The sequence below is a fragment of the Boeremia exigua genome (assembly GCF_020726555.1).
Source record: "Boeremia exigua strain MPI-SDFR-AT-0100 chromosome Unknown C7974scaffold_1, whole genome shotgun sequence".
Taxonomy (NCBI): Eukaryota; Fungi; Ascomycota; class Dothideomycetes; order Pleosporales; family Didymellaceae; genus Boeremia; species Boeremia exigua.
In genome coordinates this window covers 181,492-203,110 of record NW_025763518.1, presented here as the reverse complement: position 1 = coordinate 203,110, position 21,619 = coordinate 181,492, and the positions used below count along the sequence as shown (strand labels likewise).

The 21,619-nt window shown below is 58.0% G+C and overlaps 9 protein-coding genes across 9 annotated transcripts; 4 read left to right on the top strand and 5 right to left on the bottom strand.

The window, feature by feature from the left end:
• Positions 1-160: 160 nt before the first annotated feature.
• On the top strand, positions 161-1,114 carry C7974DRAFT_407282 (uncharacterized protein; the record flags this gene model as incomplete). The annotated part of the gene is made up of 1 exon (XM_046143221.1): positions 161-1,114. One exon carries the CDS (start codon positions 161-163, stop codon positions 1,112-1,114), a length of 954 nt encoding a protein of 317 aa, XP_046002293.1.
• Positions 1,012-2,603, bottom strand: C7974DRAFT_381744 (uncharacterized protein). Its single transcript, XM_046140610.1, has 2 exons — positions 1,843-2,603; positions 1,012-1,784 (listed from the first exon to the last, which is right to left on the bottom strand). The coding sequence occupies exons 1-2, from the start codon at positions 2,205-2,207 to the stop codon at positions 1,211-1,213; spliced, it is 939 nt and encodes a 312-aa protein (XP_046002292.1). The 5' UTR covers positions 2,208-2,603; the 3' UTR covers positions 1,012-1,210.
• Position 2,604: 1 nt separating this feature from the next.
• On the bottom strand, positions 2,605-4,295 carry C7974DRAFT_381742 (uncharacterized protein). Its single transcript, XM_046140609.1, has 2 exons — positions 3,599-4,295; positions 2,605-3,545 (listed from the first exon to the last, which is right to left on the bottom strand). The coding sequence occupies exons 1-2, from the start codon at positions 4,000-4,002 to the stop codon at positions 2,795-2,797; spliced, it is 1,155 nt and encodes a 384-aa protein (XP_046002291.1). The 5' UTR covers positions 4,003-4,295; the 3' UTR covers positions 2,605-2,794.
• Positions 4,296-6,383: 2,088 nt separating this feature from the next.
• C7974DRAFT_429624 (aquaporin-like protein) lies at positions 6,384-7,653 on the top strand (the record flags this gene model as incomplete). Its single annotated transcript, XM_046144646.1, has 2 exons — positions 6,384-6,870; positions 6,917-7,653. 2 exons carry the CDS (start codon positions 6,384-6,386, stop codon positions 7,651-7,653), a joined length of 1,224 nt encoding a protein of 407 aa, XP_046002290.1.
• An 802-nt stretch (positions 7,654-8,455) lies between these two features.
• C7974DRAFT_419162 (uncharacterized protein) lies at positions 8,456-10,659 on the bottom strand. The gene is made up of 3 exons (XM_046144203.1): positions 10,064-10,659; positions 9,676-9,953; positions 8,456-9,623 (listed from the first exon to the last, which is right to left on the bottom strand). Exons 1-3 carry the CDS (start codon positions 10,189-10,191, stop codon positions 8,734-8,736), a joined length of 1,296 nt encoding a protein of 431 aa, XP_046002289.1. The 5' UTR covers positions 10,192-10,659; the 3' UTR covers positions 8,456-8,733.
• Positions 10,660-10,798: 139 nt separating this feature from the next.
• On the top strand, positions 10,799-11,752 carry C7974DRAFT_381737 (uncharacterized protein). The gene has a single exon (XM_046140608.1). The coding sequence runs from the start codon at positions 11,146-11,148 to the stop codon at positions 11,557-11,559; it is 414 nt and encodes a 137-aa protein (XP_046002288.1). The 5' UTR covers positions 10,799-11,145; the 3' UTR covers positions 11,560-11,752.
• Positions 11,753-11,758: 6 nt separating this feature from the next.
• C7974DRAFT_381735 (uncharacterized protein) lies at positions 11,759-13,192 on the bottom strand. The gene is made up of 2 exons (XM_046140607.1): positions 13,078-13,192; positions 11,759-12,862 (listed from the first exon to the last, which is right to left on the bottom strand). Exons 1-2 carry the CDS (start codon positions 13,130-13,132, stop codon positions 12,042-12,044), a joined length of 876 nt encoding a protein of 291 aa, XP_046002287.1. The 5' UTR covers positions 13,133-13,192; the 3' UTR covers positions 11,759-12,041.
• Positions 13,193-13,424: 232 nt separating this feature from the next.
• On the top strand, positions 13,425-14,355 carry C7974DRAFT_299247 (yeats family-domain-containing protein; the record flags this gene model as incomplete). Its single annotated transcript, XM_046137735.1, has 2 exons — positions 13,425-13,479; positions 13,577-14,355. 2 exons carry the CDS (start codon positions 13,425-13,427, stop codon positions 14,353-14,355), a joined length of 834 nt encoding a protein of 277 aa, XP_046002286.1.
• Positions 14,356-14,980: 625 nt separating this feature from the next.
• Positions 14,981-19,457, bottom strand: C7974DRAFT_381731 (uncharacterized protein). Its single transcript, XM_046140606.1, has 4 exons — positions 19,083-19,457; positions 16,013-19,026; positions 15,729-15,969; positions 14,981-15,652 (listed from the first exon to the last, which is right to left on the bottom strand). Exons 1-4 carry the CDS (start codon positions 19,297-19,299, stop codon positions 15,453-15,455), a joined length of 3,672 nt encoding a protein of 1,223 aa, XP_046002285.1. The 5' UTR covers positions 19,300-19,457; the 3' UTR covers positions 14,981-15,452.
• Positions 19,458-21,619: the final 2,162 nt, after the last annotated feature.

Below are 21,619 nucleotides of genomic sequence, written 5' to 3'. Positions count from 1 at the left end.
GAGTAAAGATGGCTGCAAGCACACGCGTAAGAACCGGCAATATCTAGGTATATCTTACAAGTCCTAGGTCCCCACCTAAGGTAAAGACATCGGCCATTCGAGCTCCCAAAGTCCCCCAAGTCAAGACACTGGCCCTTCGCGCTCCCAAACCCCCACCACCATGGCCTCCCCACCCCCCTTCTCCGTCGCCGGCAAAACCGCCATCATCACCGGCGCCGGCTCGGGCATAAACTACCACTTCGCGGCCCTCCTCCTCTCGCGCGGCTGCAACGTGCTCCTCGCAGACCTGTCCCTGCTCCCCCCCGCCGCCGCCCTGCTCACCACCTACGCCGCCGGCACACCGCGCGCCGCCTTCCAGCCCACCGACGTCACCGACTGGACGCAGCTCACGCGCATGTTCGCCGCGGCGCGCACGCACTTCGGCGCGCTGGACATCGTGGTGCCGGGCGCGGGCGTGTACGAGCCGCCGTGGAGCAATTTCTGGGTCCCGCCGGGGAGCGCGGGGAGTCGTGATGCGGACACCGGGGGCCGCTACGCATCGCTGGACGTGAACCTGGTGCACCCGGTGCGGTGCGCGCAGCTCGCGATCCGGGAGTTTGTGGCGCAGCACGAGGAGAGCGGTGCGACTGCGGGTGCAAGACCGCCCAAGCGTATTCTCCTCGTCTCCTCTATCGCGGGGCAGACCGCGACGCTGCACGCCCCGCTCTATGTCGCTGCGAAACACGCCCTGAATGGGTTTATCCGTACCCTGGCGCCGCTTGAGCCGCGCCTCAATATCCGCGTCAACGGCGTCGCGCCCGGGCTCGTGCTCACTCCGCTGTGGACCGAGGCGCCGGAGAAGATGCAGTTTGTGGGCGAAGCGGACGAGTGGGTGAGCCCCGAAGAGGTGGCGGAGGCTATGCTGGGGTGTTTGGAGGGGGAATTGGGAGGGGGAGGGGTGCTGGAGGTGGGGAGGGGGCAGACGAGGGTTGTGGGGCAGTTCATGGATCCCGGGCCGTCGGGGAGAGGGCATACTGTGAGCAGGCTAGAGGAGATGGAAGGGGAGGTTTGGGGTAAGCTTGAGGCAGGGGGGTGGGGTGGTGCGCGGAGGGACGAGGCAAAGGCGAAGTTGTAGGGTGTGTTGATTGAGGGATGCATTGATAGGGTATGTGAATGTATCGTGTACTGATGCTGCTGTTCATCATCTTTTCCTCTCGTGCGCCGCGCGCTCCTACTTCCGCTGCCGCAGATCTGCGCGCCCGCTGTCAACACCGCTGACGTGTGCTGCCCCCCCATTTGCCGCGCCGCTGCTCACATGCGCCAACCGCACCAACTCGTCCATCATCGCACTGCGCGCCCGCTCGACCAGGGCGTCCACATCCGCGGCCGTGCACCCCTTTGTCGGAATGGCGGGGAGGACACTGACATCCACGACGCCCGGCCTGACGACCTTGCGCTTCATATCCAAGACATGCGTATAGTTCGCGCACACGACGGGCACAATGGGCACCTGGGCCTGCACGGCGAGGTGGAAGGCGCCCTTCTTGAAGGGCAGCAGCGCGGGCTCAGCGGCGTAGGAGCGCGTGCCCTCGGGGAAGATGAAGACGGACTGGCGCTCGGTGTGCATGGTGTTTGCGGCGCCGTCGAAGGCGGCGCGGGCGGTGGCGCGGTTGGCGCGGTCGATGAAGACGGTTTTGCTGAGGGCCATGAACTGGCCGAGGAAGGGGGTGTATTTGAGCGAGGCTTTGGCGGTCACGGAGCAGTAGCGCGGGAAGATGCAGCCGAGGAGGAGGACGTCGAGTTCGCTGTGACGGCAGTTAGCTTTGCTGAGCGTGACACTGGAGGAGAGAGAAGGATGCGCACGTCTGGTGATTCCCTATAAACACGGCGGGCCGCGTCTCGAGCGCCTCCTTCCCGCCGCGTCGTCCCCCCTCGGCGCGCCCGCCCACCTCGTCCACCCGGAAGGTCACGCCTGTGCACAGCCACATAGTCCACTTGAACGCGCGCCCAGTGGTCCACTGGCCCAGGCCGCCGTACCCGACGACGCGCAGGGCGGCGCTCGCGACGACGCCGTAGCTGGCGCACAGCGCGAGCAGCACGAACGCGGTGATGCTGAACGCGACGAAGGAAGCTTGCTGGCCCAGGCGCCCGGGCAGCACGAGCGCAAGGAGGCGCAGCAGCATGACGAGCGCGACGGGAAGGGCGCTGAGGGTGAGGAGCCAGCTCATGCTGGGGAGAGAGGCGCGGGCGGGGGGGCGTGTTGTGGTGTCTTGGGCATGCAGTTGCGCGGTGCAGGGCTCGGAGGGCGTGGAGAGGTCGCGGCGTGAGAGTGCACGGAGATGTGCAAGCAACGGGCGAAGGTGGCTGCGGAGAATTAATGTGAGTACCGCGAGTACTGCGTGCGAGGCGGCTTGGGAACGTGAGCTCGCAGCGGGGCTGTTTATTTTTTGCGCACAGGTGATAGGCGCGCCGAGGTCCGATGGCCGATCTCGCTACTCACTACCTAACAGTAGTTCCCGGGCAATGACCCTGCGGCTTCGTGCCTGAGGTTGAGCTCAACACGTCCGCAGTGCGACGGAAAGGGTGAAAGTTGCGAAAGACCGAAGGATGGGGGCTTATGGGGGTGGAGCGCACGCCGCTGTTCTTCCCGCGGGTGCACGCGTGACCCGCACGCAGGTCACGGCCGCTGGTCGGCTGCCGATGGCTTGGGGCATCACATGTATCTTCACATGCACGCTGCAGCCACTCCGTCCGCCGGCACACTTCACAAAGTAGTGTTGAATTATGTGTTGCATTATACCGTCAGTCTAAGTAGCTATCCAACAACCCATTGACATTCACACATGGCGTCTGAGTGGTCTTCCCCCGCGCCAGACCCAGCTTCAGACGACTGCAGCTCCACCCTCTCAATCCCGTCTCCCAACCCTCCATCGACACCGACGACGACCTTCTCGCAGTATGGCACACTTCCAGCCTCTCCATTGTGCTCCACAAGCTTCAGCCTGTACGGCAGATGCGACGTCACGTCCGTCGCATTGGACGCCACCCCGCCCTGCTCATCCCGATAGACGAACCCCTCCAGCAGCGTATCGTTGAACGTGCAGCGCCAGAGCGTCTGTCCCGGCAGAAACGTCGTATGCCTCGGCTGGCCCAGCAATGGCACCGACCCCCCGTCCTGCCCCAACTGGTCTCCCCTTAGTATCACAGTGCGATCGTACCGCGCCGCGAACCTGTACTGCGGCCCGCCCTCACTCTTGACCGCCGTCAGCCCCGTAGGTCCGATCTCTGGCGCCTGCTGTCCGCAGTGCACGCTCCTGTTCGACGCAGACGGCGGGCCCAGCGTGATCATGGCTGGGTTCTCGTCGTCGCCGAGGGATGGTAGGATGCTGAGCTGAAGCGTCGTGTCGAAGGCGCACTGCCATGCCCGGGACTCGTTGGTGCGCGCGAGACACGCCGAGCTCTGCTGCTGCGGGAACTGGATCGGGACGACGAACGTGCCGCGCTGGATGGCATCACTCGAGGATGTGTTTGTGGCATTGCCTGTGGTGCGGACATCGGACGCGTTGCTAGACCCGCGTCAGCTTGCTCTCCAGAGACTCACTTCGAGGCGCCACTGTACTCTTTCCCTGGTTTCGGGCTCGCAGTCAACAGCGCCACGCCCACCGTAATCAGTACCAGCGCCTGCAGCCCCAGCACCGTCAGCACGCGATACTTGACCCCCATCCTTCCCCACGTGCGGCCCCACAGCGACGTCGGTATGCTTGGAAGCGGCTTTTCGCGCACCTCTTGCACACCCACATACACCTCCTTCTCGTCCAGATACGCGCTGACGATGGGCGCCGCCCGGATGCTGTCGTGCTCCAATGGCACAACTTCCAGCCCATCCTCGATGTCCGGGGACCGCGCTGATTCGGACGCCGTAGAGGCGCTGTGTGTCCGAACGGGGCGGTAATGTGCAGGGAAGGCAGTGTGGATGCTCGGGAGCTCTGCAATACTGCGGACTGATCTGCGGGGGAGCTGCATTTTGGTGAGGTGAGTGAAGGGTAGGTATTAAACAAATGGACGAAATCAAAGTCGGAATATGCCCAGTCGACAGAACCGACGTAGACTTGATCGAAGGCAATACAATAGTGAGTATAATAGAAACGAACAAGTCACCGGCCAGCCAGTGCAGAACGAACGAACGTAGTAGGTTCCCGGGCAAAAGACTCTCACAATCGCAAAGCAACCCACCGCACGCACACCCAGCAGCCCCCTCCTATAAACCCACCCTCCCCCCAACAGAACCCAAGCCAAGCACCCTCCCCTCCCCTCCCTCACCCGCGCCGCGTACCTGCCGCTGCCCTGGACCAGTCCCGAGCCAGCGTGAATAGCCCGCAAAACAGCCCGCTTTGGATGCATTAACCACGCTCCCGAAACGAGCATAATCCGCAAACGAAACAAGCGAAACCCAGCAAAAAAAAAGTGAATCGCGTTAGCACATGTGGTGTTAGGCAAAAAGCCCAGAGAGGCATGTATTGAGTGGCGCCGTGCATTGGCTCTACACGCTCTGTCTGCGTCCGAGGCGGGTCCGTGCGTGCCGCTGATGCTGGTCGCGGGCGCGGCCGTCACATTTTACTCTTCTACTGTGTATACCGCGTTCACCGGTTTCCTGGAATGTTTCATGGGAGCTCTAGGTGTGGCTGGGTGGAGGGATGGGGCATGGTGAGTGGTTGGGTTGAGATGGATAAGGGTGAGTGGTGGACAGGGGGTGTAGACGCAGCCGCCGTGACGCGGTCGCGTTTAGGGTCGGGTGCGTGTGCACGGATACCCGACAGCGACTTTTAGAAGATGTGATGGATCGATTGGAGCGGTGTTTGATCGAGGGTATGTAAGCTGCCGCGCTGCAATTGTCGAGTCTTGTGGATTATCAAGTCGTCGAGTGTTGTAGGTGGACAAACGCAGGGCACTTCGGATGGATAAAATCAGGTCGGTATAGCGATGCGCAACGGTCATCTAGACTTTGCAACGGTGCGATCGCAATTGTCCGTCGCCGCACCGTTGCGATAGTAGTGCGCGTGGACCTATAATAATGCCAATCTTGACGCGTTTTACAGTTTACCATGTCGTCGCGCGACCAACAGATGTGACGTCAGCACCTTCCCCATCATCGAAGGCTCGAGGACTCGAAGGACGTAGCCCCTCAGCCGCGCTGGAGGCATCACCCAGCGCGCAGAAACTCTGTCGCCGACACTGCAGCAGCTCGATGATGTCAGACGTCCCATGATGCGCAGTCTCGTCCATGGTTCTGCTGTAAGTGGCCACAGCAGCTGAACCTTTCGACGTCGATGCTCTCCTAGTGCGTCCACCGAGGCCGCATCCGGACAAGCAGGGGTGCTACTTTCGTCAACGACGTGCCAGGTTGGGACGTAAGCCTGTTTATGGCAGGGGATGGAGGTGCGTAGCGTCGTAGATTAGGAGGCGGAGGCTAGGGAGATCGGGGTTGAGATGAGATTCACGCTTCTTGGTCTGGACGTCCAATGCGCGGTTCTGGTGAGGGCGATGGCCACCACCTTTCATGTGTACGTCTACGAGTGCGTCTAGACGGCCACAAAGACACCGCAGGCACCTCACATTCCGCCCACCTACCCATCGTCAGCAATACGGCGCCCACAAGTACGCAGCTACTTCAAGCAGTACGTCGTCAAGCCCGCCTAGTCCTGCCTCCCACGCTCTGGATCCAACACTACACAACGCCACACCCTCCCCATTAAGCCCAGTGCTGCAGATCGCCCTTCCACATGGCCCTCGTGCGGATCGACGTCAGGCATAGCTTACCGCATCGGGACGTAGACGGGCTGTGGCTGTTCGAACGCATGGTCTAAGAGCTGCGGCTACGATCGCTGGGCGGGAGCAGATGGGAGTGACGGGTGGTGCGTTCGAAGGGGGTTTGTGCTGCACCGGAACTGGCGTTGCGGCTGGTGGTGGTGCTGTCGTGATGACGACAGGCTGCTGGAGGCGGGCGAGAGGTTGTGCAGGTCTCGGTGCAGGTTCAGCTAGGCTGGGGGCTGGAGTATACGTCCTGAACTATTTCGCACTTTCTTTCGCAGAATTCTCCGGTACTCGTTCTTCTTTCAAGTCAAACATTTCCGGCTGGGAAGTCGTATCCGACACTATGAATATCAATGTAAGTCAAACACTGTGGAGTCTTCTTCCGATTGCCAGATCCCAATCGGCGTGATCCGACAAATCTATCCCATCATACATCGCTCGGGTAGTAACATCGTCAGGAACCGAGACAGGGCAGGGCCTTTGCCATCCCTTTCACCAAGGCCGCAGACCCAACGGCACAGATGACCGACAAGGAACTCCGTCTTCCCATGCTTCAGAGGCTGCCCGACAGTATCCGTAACCACTTCGTCGCCATGTGTGGAGAGTACGTCGGCACTGTGCTGTTCCTCTGGTTCGCCCTCTCTGGAACCCAGGTTGCCAATAGCATCCCGTCATCGGATGGCCAGACAGTCGCTCAGATCGGCTCGAATCCCCAGCAGCTGCAGTACATTGCTCTCTGCTTTGGCTTCTCTCTGGCTGTGAACGCTTGGGTCTTCTTCCGCATCTCTGGAGGCTTGTTCAATCCTGCCGTCACACTCGGCATGTGCTTGATTGGCGCGCTACCATGGGTCCGTGGTGCTCTCCTCTTCGGTGTGCAGATCCTGGGCGGTATCACTGCTGCTGCTCTGGTCGCCTGCATGTTCCCCCGCGACGGTCTGATCAACGTGCGTACCTCCCTCGGAGGTGGTACTACTGTCGTCCAGGGTCTGTTCATCGAGATGTTCTTGACTGCTCAGCTGGTCTTCACTATCTTCATGTTGGCAGCTGAGAAGCACAAGGGTACTTTCATCGCCCCAGTCGGTACGTCAACCAGCCCCCGTGACTCTCTCACCCCTAACACCTCTAGGCATCGGTCTCGCCCTCTTCATCGCCGAACTGACTGGCGTCTACTTCACCGGCGGCTCCCTCAACCCCGCCCGATCCTTCGGTCCCTCCGTGGTCAACCACTCCTTCCACAGCTACCACTGGATCTACTGGCTGGGCCCGATCCTCGGCGCCATCGTCGCCGCGGGATTCTACAAATTCATCAAGATCCTCGAGTACGAAACCGCCAACCCGGGCCAAGACAACGACCACGCCGCCAACGTCGAGCGCCGCAAGAACCTCCTCCTCGCCGCCGGCATCAACGAATACGACGCCCAGAAAGTCGCCCAAGAGCTCACCGAAAAGACCGCAGTCGCGCAAGCCGGCGGCCCGGATGGCGCTGTCGTCGCCAACGGCCAGGGCCGCGCTGCCTACCCCGTCGACGCGCAGGGCATGTACGGCACCCAGTTCCGCCGCCAGTCGACCCACTCGTCCATCCACAGCAAGCACGCGTCAGACAAGTCCGATGCACATGCGCCCTACCAGCCCCAGCGCCCGCTGCCGACCACGACGGGGAGCCAGGTCGGACGCTTCAGCTACCTGGGCGAGCGCGGTGTGGTGCCGGCGGAGGCGCGGGTCGATTCGCCGTCGATGTCGACGAATGACCAGATGTACTCCGGGCTGTCCCATGGGGTCGATGTGCCGCTCGGAGGTAGTGTGCATCCCCGCGTGGAGGAGCCGCGGCAGCGGTTTGGGCGGACGCCGTCGAGCTATGCTTGAGTGTGCTGGTGGGACGAGTTACGGCCTGATGTTGTGTTGTTATGACTATATTATGACCATATTATGACGGGCGTTGGGTTTGCTGCGGGTCTTGGTTCAAAAGCGTACTGTATACATATGACAGGAAATGGTTCTTGGGTTGGGTGTTTATTGGGGTCGTTGAGCGTTAACATCTTCAGTTGTAATAAAGTTAACTGTTCACTAGTCACAAATGCTCACCGGCCTCTTTACAGCCGAGTTGAATAGCCAAAGAATGTTATCGATCTCAAAGCTTGACAACTAGGCCATCCCTCAGCAGTCATCTCCACTATGGCCACTGGGACACTCGGCTGTTTCTAAGGTTCACGGATCTGGAAGCAAACATCCTCATTCAAGCAAGGCTGAATGCACAAATCCTCGTATATTACTGGCCGCAAAGCCAGAAGAAGGATCACGACCTACATCAAAGAGCATAATGATATAGAGAAAGATGTTCTTCACATGATTGTTGAAAACGAGCTGCTGTGTGATGGTCATTGACAGAAAAGTTGCAACCGTCCACTGCTTGGAGGCCAAGCTCCCACAACGGCCATATCGACTCTCGATAAAAACGTACATTGCTGCTTCCAGGGTGCCTGCGAAAGTCTCTGATTGTCTTGAGCTGTCCAAGACTGAAAATTGAAGGCCCAGTCAGCTCGATAGATCGGGTACGACATCCGCTTACTGCACAGTGAGATTCCTCCCAGCCATCATGCCATTCATCGCTCCTATAATTTCTCCCAGTAAAGCGAGCTATGCGTCAACAAAACAGTTATGACAAGTCCGAAAATCCGTGCTTTGTTTTCAGAGTGTGCCTAATTCTATACCGATACTATACATAAACCAAACAGTCCCAATAAACGCCCCCCACACAATCTCCTGCGTCCTGCGCCCTCCTCGCATACCCCAGATCGTCACCCAAAAACCCGATCGCATTGGAACCCAGCTACAAGACACAACATTGATCTGCAATCAGCCCTTGCACTACCCGTGCTAGAATACCACATAGTACACGGCGTACTCAGATCTCTGTCTCGATCTAAATTTACCTTCCCAAAGCCTTCAAACAGCGCCGGTCTTGCCCTTCGGCTTGGCAGGCTTTCCCTTGCCCTTGCCCTTGCCGAGCTGTCCTGCCTTGAACAGCTTGAGATACTCGTCTGCGAGCTGCTTGTTGGTCTTGGGCAGGGCGCACACTTTCGGCGGGCACTTTCCGCCGTTCTTCTTTTTCTCGGCGGCGGTACAGGTTGGGCACGTGCCGCCGTTGGCTTTCTTCTCGGCGGCGGTGCAAGTGGGCGTTGCTGGGCATTTGCCGCCGTTGGCTTTCTTCTCAGCCGCAGTGCAGGTTGGGCATGTACCACCGTTGGCCTTCTTCTCGGCTGCGGTGCAGGTAGGCTGCGCAGGGCACTTGCCGCCGTTCTTCTTCTTTTCGGCCGCTGTGCATGTGTCCTTTCCGGGAGGCTTGGTAGGGGGCTTGGTGGGCGTCTTGGTGGGTGTCTTGGTGGGCTTCTTGGGCTTCTTTGCAGGGGCCCTGGCAGCCAGTTGGTCGTCGTCGCTGCTTTCGGGTACGAGCTGCGCGTCTTCGTTGATCTCGATTTCTTCGTTGATCTCGATGTCCTCGATGTCGCGGCGGGCCTTCTTGCCTCCCTTCTTCGGCTTCTTCGGGTTCTCGTCCACGCCGCACACTGGGTCGACGGCGGTGTTCCAGGGCGCTTCTTTCCATCTCTTGTCACCCTTGGGCCAGCCAGCGAGTCTGTAGTGCTCTCCGCCGTTGGATGGATCGGATCCCTCCGGAATTTCGTTGTATTTGGCTGCAACAAAGGTAGGGTTCGGGGTGAACACAGCGTCCGTGATCGTCTTGCCGCGCAGCGTGAATTGATTGTACCAACCCATGACTTGTTCCCAAGGGATGCCGCCAATGGCAGCGTACTCCTGCTCATCTGGGAGTGGGTTGTCTTAACCACAGAGTTAGTATTCAAAACATGATACAATGACAGATGTACGTACATTGCTTGAGTGTGTCGTGACAACCAATGAGGTTCCGGTCGGACGCGATCTTGTAGATGGTGGCGCCAGCAGGGTCTTCGATGTAGTCCGTCACCCATTTCAGGCAAACTCCAAAGTCACTGCTCGTGGAAACGTAGCCGTCGTCTTTCAGGTTCCCGAATTTCGCTTCCGCTCCCTTGACCTTGCAATGATCCCACAGACTAATGTTCTCTGGCAACTTGTTTGTCTTAGCCATGGTTTCAAAGCCCTTTTCTTTCTTGATTACGTCAGGACCGCGTCTATATTGTAGATATATGGTCAGCGCGTGTCTAAATAAGCCTAATAATCGGCTTCTGCGTTTCCTGTGCTTGAGAAACGCAGTGCACATAGTGTTTCCGAAGAGACTCACCTATCAGCTCGGAAAAATACAAATTCTTCATTCAGCATATCAAGGTCCAGACGCTTGGAAAGCGTTGGAGCTGCGCTGCCCAGGCCAGCCAGGAGCCCGAGAAGGACGAAAGGTTTCTGCCAAAACATATTGCCTGCAAGTATGTTCTTCGAGGTAGTTTGGTTTGAGTGGCTGAACGAAATTCAGATCTGGAACGAACGGTAGTGCGACAAGTCGCTAAATGAGTGTATAGAGTGTGAAAGAGTGTCAAGAGGAGATGAGCAAGTGATTGAACGAAGAGAGTGAGATGTTGCTGGACTCTTTACGCTGCTGGAGATGGACATTATATAGCTTTGTGGAGTCCACTCTTCTCTCTCGTCATAAGAACATCCATAGTGCAATCGCCCTTGAATCTCGGAGACAATGAAATCATCGGTGTTCGAAAATTATATTGACGGTGGGCGGATGTCCGATACCTAGGTACCTAGGTACAATGGCTCGCGCGAATGAGGCCTGAGCTCTACTTTCCTGTGCACTCATCGTCGAAGTCATCTCAGATCTACCCGGATCAGGCAAATCGTGTCATACTCGCCTCTGGTTGGGCATACATCGGATTGTCACGAGAGTTGGGGGCTGTCGGACTTCGAAGTCCATACATAGATGGCGCTAAGCTGACATGGCCGATAATTGGTCGGATTAGCATTTAGCGCGGGGCTAGAACATCCTCACGAACCTAGGACATGTCAACAACGAACGCCGCACGCTATCTATGTAAGCACTATGCCTTTCCGCCTACATGCAATGAACTACACACACGATGAAACAATCGAGTCCTTGATCTGATCCTGGAAGATGTTGCACGAGCGCTCGTTCCGGACTCAGCCACATTTCCACGTGCCCGAGCCCCGATTACTGTCCGCATCGCACTTAACTTCAACTCATCCTCATCATCTCCGGACTGTCTGCACGGGATCTAATTCCTTCCCCTTTTCCGTTGTCATTCCCACTGAACAGAGTCCAACCGCAACATCCTCTTTGCTCCATTTATCAGAGTAGCGCTAGGCCTGTCTCTCAAACCATTCAATCCCAGCTCACATACAACAATGCCGGCTATCTCCTTCGAAACCCCGCCAGCAGTGGCACAATGGGATCGTAGCATCACGCACGAAGACTATACCAAGATGCTAAAAGGCCACACACCGCAAGCCATGGAGGACAAGTGGACGATCAAAACCGACGCGCCTGTAGACGCGAAAGACAGCGCTGTTGTTCACATCTACTTCGGCTGGACACCTCGCGAGGAAATTTCTCTGGAGATAACCGCTGGCGATGCCAACAAAACCGAGACTGAGGACTGGGCCACAATCGTTAAGATATCGTGGAAAGGAGAGCATCCTGGGGGATTGAAGGTCTCTGAAAATGAAGCTAAGATCAGGGCTGTCAGATTGTGCAATAACTTGTTGGACTGCGCATTAGAGGAAGAGGAAGAGGAGGAGGACGACGAGGACGAAGAGTGAGGTACGGATGTTGCATAAATGTATCCACGGAACATTAAGTATACACATGGCTTGCAAAAGGCTGAGCGAACGGGCAGCCTTGTTTTCAGTATCCCGTGGTTGGATGAGTCAGTGTACAGATTTGGACGCAGAATTTCGCAAGTCGGCGCCAGTCAGCTTGCGATAGAGACAAAGAGCATAATCATTACAGGCCTTCATCGCATCTGAGCATTTTGTCAATTGTGCATTCCCTACATCATCTGTGCTGACAGACTCTCCGAGAATAGCATCTCAAACGCGAAGGTTCTAGTCTCAAGCCTCTGATTCTATGAAGCATTCGCTTCGTCACCTGCGAAGAAAAACACAAAGACTACCAGCCTCCACAAACCTCTTGCTAGTTTAACGTGATTAGACATCTATTTCTCGCCGTCCGTGCACGAAGTGCCTACCTTAGCACGCAACTAAACTGGTAATCGTCCCTGCTACATCACACCCCCTCAAGCCTACAGCATCCCCTTCCTCCACGCCCTCGTCCCCAGCCTCTCAATCTCCGCCACCTCCACCGGCCCATGCACCTCCCCGTCCTCCAGCGCCTCCACAACCGCCTCCCCTACTAAATCCGCCTTGAGCGGCTTCACACCCCCAGCTCCCAGCAACCAAGTCAGTCGCCCCCCAACCGCGCCATTCACGATACTCGCCACCATACCACCCGCCGCGATCGGCAACGTAAAGGTGCGGCTGGAGTCGTACAAGAATGGAGCACGGACGAACACACTGCGCATGGTCGGAAACTCGCTGCTTATAATACTCTCAGCCTCGCGCTTCGTGCTGATGTAGCGCGCAGGCAAGATGGGCGTGCCGGCGGCGGCAGAGATGTACACGAACGACGGCACATGGCGGGCGTGCGCTTCGCGCGCGAGGCTGACGGCCGTGTCGCGGTTCATGACCTCGTACGTGAGCTGGGCGTCGGATTCCTGCGGGCGCAGCGTCTCGCCCTCCTTCACGTCCAGCGGGTTCTGGGTCCCCGCTTTGGTGGGCGAGAAGGCGCGGCGCAGACCCGACAGCGGGGATTCGCGGCCCCGGAGGACGTTTTTGTAGTCGGCTTCCAGCAGGATGCCCATGGTGTGGACGACGGCGGTGGCCGAGGTCAGGTGCGACGTGTAGGTGGTGGGCGAGAGGATGTCGCCTTTGGCCCAGGTGACTTTCTCGGACCAGGGGGGCGGGGTGGAGGAGGATGTTATTGAGGGCCAGTGCGGGATGCCGCTGCGTGAGATTGATGTGACGGCCCAGCCGCGGGCGACGGCGGCGCGGCAGATGCGGGATCCTGGGGGTGTTAGTGGGTGCTGTGTAGAGGTGGTAGTGAATGAGGGTTTGAAGGCGGACGAGCAGATGGAGTCGAGCTCCGTGATAAACTCAACGAACTGTTCCTGGTTCACACGCAATTGCATGTCTGCTCGTCGCCAATTCTGCTGCAGTCTCGCTGCGCCAGATTCAGAGCTCATTGGGTCCAAGCAACGTTCACGAAACAGATATACATACCCAGAAATCCGTTGCCGCCGCACACGACGAGCTTCTTCTGCGCTGCGGAAGCCATTGCAGCGGTGTGTAGCGGGTGATTGCGAGAAGTGAGGAAGTTCGGGACACGGGCTGCGAGTGGTGATATCACTCGACGCCAAAATAGTGCCGATAGCTCCACGCTGCGTAGGGCTGACAGGGGTGGTTGCGGCGGAAAAGCGGGACCTCCGAGCGCGACTTTGGGCGCGATCGGGACGCTGCTCCTAGCCATCGCTGACGCTTTCCCGCGCGCATTCTCTACAGGTGCGCCCTTTGAGTTTATAGGCGTCCATACGTCTGCGAAAAACGTTCAAGTCACACACAACGCCGCAATGCCTGCGCCGGCGGCAAACAAGCGCGTCAAGGTGCGTCCCACCACTCCAGGTTGTTGCGCCATGCCTCTAACACATGCCAGAACAAGCGCGTGTCGCGCAACATAAGTAAGCTCTCCACGCCCATCATATACAAGCACTGACACGCGCAGTCATCGGCTCCGAGGCCTGGGCGCTGCCGCCGCTGGGCCACCCCGACCGCCCCAAAGGCATCCCCGACGACCACACCAAGCGCTGGACCGTGTACGTGCGGCAGCCCGACGGCGACCCCTCGCTCTCGACCTGGCTCAACAAAGTGCAATTCAAGATCTTCAACACGTACGAGAACCCGCTGCGCACGTGCGACAACCCGCCCTTTGAGGTCACCGAGACGGGCTGGGGCGGCTTCAGCATCGACATCCGGCTGCACTTCACGCCCATCTCGGGCGAGAAGGCGCAGTACCGGCAGCACTTCCTGCAGCTGGAGAAGTACGGCACCGAGGAGCAGCAGAGCGCGCAGGAGCGCACGGGCTGCGTGCGCTCCGAGTTCCTCGAGGTCGTGCACTTCAACGAGCCAACCGAGGCGCTGTACGACGCCCTCACTGCCGAGGACCAGTGGGCGCATCTGGTCCCCTCGAAGGCGGGAGGTGGCAGCAAGAAGGCGAGTCTGGGCGCGAACGGCCGGCTGAAGCGCGGACTGCCCAACGGCGAGCGCAGCGCGCAGTTGCCGGAGAAGGGCGCCGAGGATGTGCCGTTCAGCCAGGAGCACGAGCAGGGGCTGATTGACTCGCTGATGGCGAAGATTGCGCAGGTGGATCGCGAGTTGGAGAAGGAGATAGCCAGGCGCGAGAAGACGGAGAACACGCTCAAGGCGCTGAGGGAGGATTTGGGGCATGAGGCTGCGCAGCAGGCGGCGCAGCAGGCGTCGGGCGATAGGAGTCGCAGGCGGTGAGCTGGAGATGATAGGGATAACTTTGGCAGGGCTTGCTGCTTGGAGCTGTGGTGTTTTGCTGAGAAGCGTCTATACAGCATGCACCACATGGATGCACACGCCACTCGTCTCGTCATCGGAGAAGGCATATCAGCTAACATTACCCAGCGGACGCGAGTCGCTGTCCCCAGTCCCGGCGCAGCGTCAGGGCCGGAAATACACACCGCCGCCTGCGCTGAAAGCTTGGTCATCTATGGAATGGAAGAATGATCATGCTAGAACATCCGCATTTAGCTCTCCGAATAGCTAACTTGTGTACCGCTGCGAGAGAAGACGTAGCGAGTCATTCCTCTTCATTCCCGCCGTGTGGAGTAGAGTAGCCAGTCTGTATCAAAATAAATCAGGAATAGCAGACTGAATGCTCTCGCCAACCTCTGTGAGCAACTTCACCTCGGTACGATGTGAAGCGAACTCCGCTTCGTTGTCACACTGGTTTCAGACGGTATAGGACCCTGATCAGTCTATGTATCTTCTGGTCTAATACAATAGAAGCTCAAGGATTGTACAACTGAGCAGGTGGGTTAGCTAGCATCGTGTTCACAAAGTCACTCAGCCAGCTATCGAGAAACCACTGATGTAGGATACCGAATAATATTCATCTATCTACCACGCACACCCGCACGCACCATGCATCACGCGCCACCTCGTCGCCCACCGCCCAACCCATGAGACAAGCGAATCTCTTCGGCTAGCGGCTGAGCGCGAGAAGTCACGTAACGTGGCGAGCCAGGCAACGGCAGCGCGGACGGCAGCAGCAGCCTGTGCGGTATACAAGTCACATATGATTGCTGCCAAAGCCAGGACCAATACCAGCGCCAGCACCAATGCCAGGCAAAAAGCCAGAGCTAAAGCCGGCGACGCCCAACGCCGTCCCAATGCAAGGGTATCGATGCTTACGAACCAAAAGACAGGCGCCGTGCGCCCGCAGGGAAAAAGGATAGGCGCTCGGTCGGCAGGGGAATGAGGAAAAGAGCAACGAGAGCTGCGCTGTACAGTCAAAGGTCAAGAGCCGAGCACGGACAGCGCATCCAGTGCCCAGCGGAGGCTGGTCTACAATCTCACAGGTTGACGACCCGCGTGTCGTCGTTAAGAAACTGTCGCCGGTACTTTGCGATCTCGCGCGCAATACCGTTGGGGTCCTTGATGCTTCTCTGGCGGAGATCTTTCAGGACGCTGCGCAAACCGTCGTTCCACTGCTGCTTCTCTTCTTGCGTCTTGCCGGGGTTGGCCGTGCCGAGCTGCACGAGCAGCTTCTCACCTACATCAACGAAGTCAGTCTGCGTACGAGGGGTGGGTAGGACAAACGTGAGTAAGAGACCCTCCGTGACACGCACCAGTGATACCCATGCCCCGGAAATGCTGGTTAGGGCATTCGGGGTCGTTGCAAGATCCGCCTGCAGACTCAAACGGACACAGGGGCTTGCTGTCATCAATCTGATGACTGTACGTCATGGACAGGAAGCCGCCATCGACCTCTTGTGAGAAATTGGGGTGGTAACGATACGACTTGAAGAAGCGAAGTGGGCTCTTATAGGGTGTGAATGCGGGTGGTTGAGCATCCTCCACAGCAGGGGCCTGATGTTGTTAGCAGTGTAGGTGGCGTTGGCAAGGTACTCACGGTATGAGTTTCAGCATCCGAGACGGCCACAGACGAGGCCGGCGGTTGCAGCTCAGGTGCTAGATCGTCAGCAATTTTAGTGTCATGTTGTGCGACATCCACCTGCGACTCCGAGTCCCCAAGTTCTGACTGTATCTCTCCGTCTGACTCCGAGTCGGAATCGTCCGAGGTGTCAGAGGAAGATGATGCAAGATCCATAGCTCCATCATCTGCGTCTTCAGGAGACGACACTTCAGGCTGAGCGGCATAGACTGAAGACGCAACGTCACTCATCTCTTTGTCCACGTCAGGCGGCTCGTACGCCTCTTCGTCTTCGGTCGAGACCTGCGATTGTCCAATGGACTGCGATTGATCTACTGGTGGCTCCGGCAGCTGAGCATGTTGCGATGCAGTGACATCCCGGTCGATAGCAGGTGCTTCGAGAACAGTATCGTCAACGAAAGATTCGTCAACAACGGGCTCTTCCGGCTCATACTCTTCCTCGCTCTCCTCTTCAGAAGACTCTGACATCTCAACTTCACCCTCTTCAGATGGCGATGGAGGATTCGCATTACGCTGCTCACCCTGTGGCTCAGACGATGGTGCTGCCACGACTTCAACATTGACATCAACTGGTGGTGGCGAGTAGAAGTCCTCGTCGTCGTCCATGGGTGTAGCTGAAGCACGGTCGTTCACGATGCCAACGTGCCCCGGCGCCTCGGCAGATTCGGGGAGGTCGGATGCGAGCCGTGAGTCGTGAGTTGCATCCCCAAATTGTTCCCGCGCTGGCTGTGCTGCAGAATGGAGTGCAGTGGAGGCAGAGACATTGGGAGCGGACTGGCCAAGCCCAGGGAGGAAGCCAAACTGTGGTGGGTCGCGCAGGCTACCATCGGATACAGGTGTCTGTAGGTTTGCTCCAGTCGCGGTCATGTCTTCACTGTGAACTGGGGCGGTGATAGAGTCAACAGACTCTGTCTCCAGCGCGAGCTCTTGCGAAACTCCATCTCCAATCTGTGGAGCATTCTCAACCTCCGGCGACATGGCACGCTCGATTTCATCTTTCGTTGCTTGCATGTCGGCATGGGACATGCCTTCGGTGTCGATGCCAAGATCTTCCAGTTCTTGAGTCAGACGCTGTTTGTCTTGCATGATGCGATCGTTGTCCGCCTTCAGTCGCTCCAGATCCTTCGCTAGTCGTGCCATCTCGACCTCATTATTCGCGATTTCATCATCGAGAGTAGGCAGCTGCTCTTGGATTTCTGTCCGACGACGTCGCTTTCGATCCCGCGATGATTCCCCGCCAAGCTTGCTTGATGGGGTAGGGCCATTCGAAGCCGGAGCAGGTGGGACTGTTCGTTGTGGCTTCGAGGGGGTGTCTTGCTGAGTCGTAGTCGCCGATGTAGTCGTAGCCGATGCTGTCGCTGTCGCAGCTTCTGCTGCCTCTTTAATCCGCTTTTGCTCTGCAAGCTTCTTCTTGAGGGTCAGTTTCAAAGCTGCCAGTTCTTGCTCCTTTGTACTAAGCTCTCCAGTTCGTGCAAGGGTGGCAGGCGTTTGCGGACCGGGAGTGCTAACAGTAGAGGCTACAGGAGCTTGGCGAGGTGGGAATCCGGGTATGGATGAGGGAGGTAGCTGAATTCCAGACGGAGCTTGGTCATCATCGATGTCCATATCGCTTCCATTTGACTCGTCGTCGCTGACTTCGATGATCATAGAGTCGTCTTGATGTGCATGGGGGGACTGTACGTAAGGGCGATTGTAAGGGGTCACCGAACCCCGTGGCGTGGACATAGATGTATCCGAGGGTGCTGGGCGCTTCTGTGGAATGGCCTGTGGCTGTCTTGACGGCGTTGTCGTTCCGTTGCTTGAGCTCACTGGCGCATTCATGAATAGACCGGGGATGCCTGGAAAGCCTGCAGCAGGGGTTTGGGGAGCCGAAGAGCCCGTACCTGTTGTTTGAGGCTGTGAGCCGAGGGGTTGAGAATGCTTCTGTGCGGCGCTGTTAGGCGGCGCAGCATTCTGCTTGCTTTGCGCCTTGAGCGCCTCTAGTCGCTGCTTAATCAACTCGGTCTGGCGCGCCTTCTGCTCGTCCGTGACTGGTGGCTTCTTTGTCGGCGTCATGACTGCCTGGGGAGTGCTAGTACCGGCTGCAGGGAAAGCAGCAGCTACAGTTGGTGACTTCTGAGGAGGGCTGGCCTTGGCTGGCCCAGACTTCCTCGCCAGCTTAGCTGCCTGCAGACGTGCTAGATAGTCTTTCCGATCTACTGGCGATGGGGCAGCACTGGCAGCAGCGACATTGGTAGATACCGGAGGCACGGTCTTTTGCGAAATGCTTGGAACTGGCGTTGAAGGTTGACTGTTGGCTGATGGCTTGGTCGCAGCGGTGCCATTGGTCTTGGGTGGCGGGATAGGCGCAGGTTCTGACGGTAAGTTCATACTGATATACAAGCTCCTCAAAAGCTCCAAGTCAACGTTTTCTTTGGCGAGAGCGTGGTAGCCAACATTGTTCGCATTCAGGATCCGAATGAACTGCTTGACCTCTTCACGGTGGAGCTGCACCGTGTCCGCCTCGCTCACGGCCGTCTTTACTTGCGGACTAACGTTTACCGCGGGGGCTTGCTGTACTGTTTGGCCAGCGGATGGCTTGTCCGGGTTGTAAGCGTCTTCGACGTGAGCAGGCGCGGCTGTTGGCTGCGGCGCAGAGCGCGGAGGCGCGGGGTACCTTTGACGCGCGGCATGAATTGGTAGTCCTGCTGGTGTCCCTGGCTTGCGATCAGGATCGCTGACCTCGCCATCTTCCCTGTCGCTGTCCATCACTTCCTGCACGCGCTCAAAGGGGGCCGAGGCGGGAGCGATCGGGGGTTGTCGAGGAAATGGCGGGGGAACGTGTGGATGAAACGCAATCGGTGTCGGCGGAGCTTGCGGGGTATGCGGGAGAGAGGGAGGAGGGAAATGGAGGCCGGGCAGCGGCGGCGGTACCATGCCACTCTGCATGCCACTCTGCATTGCCTGCAGCCACTGCGGCGGCCAGTTCAGGGCTGGCTTGGAATCAGCATACTCGCGGCATTGCATCCTTTTGCCGGCGTTTACTCACCAGCTGGGGGGAACTGCGGCAGGTTGTTCTGGTTCTCGGCGTGGCCTGGCTGTGGCGCGTATGGCTGGGGGGGATATTGCTGCAGGCCAGGCATATTCCAGCCAGGCGGCGGCGGGGGTGCAGGCGGCTGACCATCGTGCTGGCCGTTCTGCGGCTGCTGCATCTGCGGGAACGCGAAAGGAAAGGGCATCCCGGGTGGGAAGTGGTTGTTCGCCATTGCGGCAGGTGTGAGGCGCGTCGAGGAAGGAGCTATGCGCGCACTTCAGCGCATCGAACAGTTGAGAGTAGCGTCGATGTTCGGACGTGCCAGTATCGCTTGCGCAAGGTCCAACGAGTGCGCCTTCACTCCGCGCCGTGGGTGGTTGCGGCGGTGCTGCTGGGAGAGAGCTGCTGGACCGTCATCACGCCCAAAATCAAAGGCCGCGGCGGAACGGTCACGTGATGGACGCGCTTTGCGGTCGGTGCCCAGCCGACGGCCGATGGCGATCTCGCCAGCCCAAGAGTGCGCTGGCGCCGCGCGTTGCCAGGTAAACAAGGCGATCAACACTGCCGCCCGCCCGCGTCCATGCACGTCCTCTCCGCAAATCTATTGTATTACCTGCACCGACCCACGCTGTACGGCGCATCGCTGCATCATTGTACATAGTTTCTAATTGCCTGCGACTTTTGTCTGCGACTTTTGCTTTGCAGCCTTCCTATTTAGACCCCCCCACTGCATTCCCCGCACAATGCGCGACATCGACTCGAGAAAGTAGACCCGTCGCGCTTGCCACCACCATGAGCGCGCCTGCTCCTAATGGCCCATCACGCGTACGGAACAGCCCGTTCGCGCGAGGAAACTCAGCGTCGCCGTCGCCGGGCCCCACGCCGCGGCCACTCTCCATCGCCGACCAGCCACACTCCGAGTTCAAGATGGCGCACGCACGGCATCAGTCGCTCACACATCTGAGCAGCCCGCCGCTGAGTCGCAGTGAGTCGCGGCTGCGTTCCAACTCGAACCGAAACAGCATACCCATCGGCACCTTCGCGCCGCAGTTCATCTCCGAAGAAACCCCAGACATCGCAAAGCCGGGCGGGATCGTCGAGGGCGAGAACGACTTCTCCGGCAAGCGCTATGTATGGCTGCACGATCCGAAGAATGCTTTCGTCCGAGGATGGGTGGTAGAAGAGCTGCCGGGCGGCAAGCTGCTGGTGCAGTGCGATGACGGCACCCAGCAGGAGGTCGAAGAGGATGCTGTCGACAAAGTCAACCCAGCTAAATTCGACAAGGCTGGCGACATGGCTGAGTTGACGCATCTGAACGAGCCTTCCGTCATCCACAATCTGCACATGCGATACCAGGCAGACCTGATATACGTGAGTTGCAAGTGCGGCTAGTGATGTGCGCATACTAATGGGTGCAGACATACTCGGGGCTGTTCTTGGTCACAGTCAACCCTTACTGTCCGCTACCTATCTACTCGAGAGACTACATCAACATGTATCGAGGGCGGGGGCGAGAGGAGACAAAGCCGCATATCTTTGCCATGGCCGACGAGGCATTCCGGAACCTTGTCGACGAGGGTACAAACCAAAGTATTCTTGTCACGTAAGTGATTTTCCTGAACTATCGAGGAACCAAGCTAACATCCTGCAGAGGAGAGTCTGGAGCTGGAAAGACCGAGAACACCAAGAAGGTCATCCAATATTTAGCAGCGGTTGCAAACTCAGATACCCCCCGAGTGAAATCTAGCGCAAAGAATCTTACCAATCTCTCCGAGCAGATTCTGCGCGCCAATCCTATCCTCGAGGCCTTTGGCAATGCCCAAACAGTCAGAAACAACAACTCCTCCCGTTTCGGAAAGTTCATCCGGATCGAGTTCACTCGTACGGGCCAGATCGCTGGTGCATACATCGACTGGTATCTCCTCGAAAAATCCAGAGTCGTGAGACTTAATGCGAATGAGCGTAATTATCACATCTTCTACCAGTTGCTACGTGGAGCGGATCAAGCAATGAAGCAGGACTTTTTGCTTGACACGGCCGAGACGGACGATTTCGACTATACCAAGCACGGCAACGACGCCATAACTGGCGTAGACGATCAAGAGGAGTGGAACACGCTGATTGAGGCTTTTCATGTCATGAAGTTCTCGGAGAAGGAGCAAGCTGGCATTCTTCGTACTATTGCAGCTGTTTTGCACCTGGGCAACATCAAAGCCATCAAAGAGAGCCGACGAGCCGACCAGGCCACACTTGACCTCAACGCCGAGGCGCAGGCCAGGAAAGTGTGTAAACTGCTCGGTGTATCCGCCGATGATTTCATGAAAGCTTTGCTGCATCCTCGTGTTAAGGCCGGACGCGAGTGGGTCGAGAAGGTCCAGACGCCTGAACAAGTCAATCTCGCTATCGATGCGCTCGCTAAAGGTATCTACGAGCGCGGGTTTGGTAACCTTGTTGACCGCATCAATCGGCAGCTAGATCAAACAGGAAGCGGAGGCGACGACTCGCATTTCATTGGTGTTCTGGATATCGCTGGTTTCGAGATCTTTGATGAG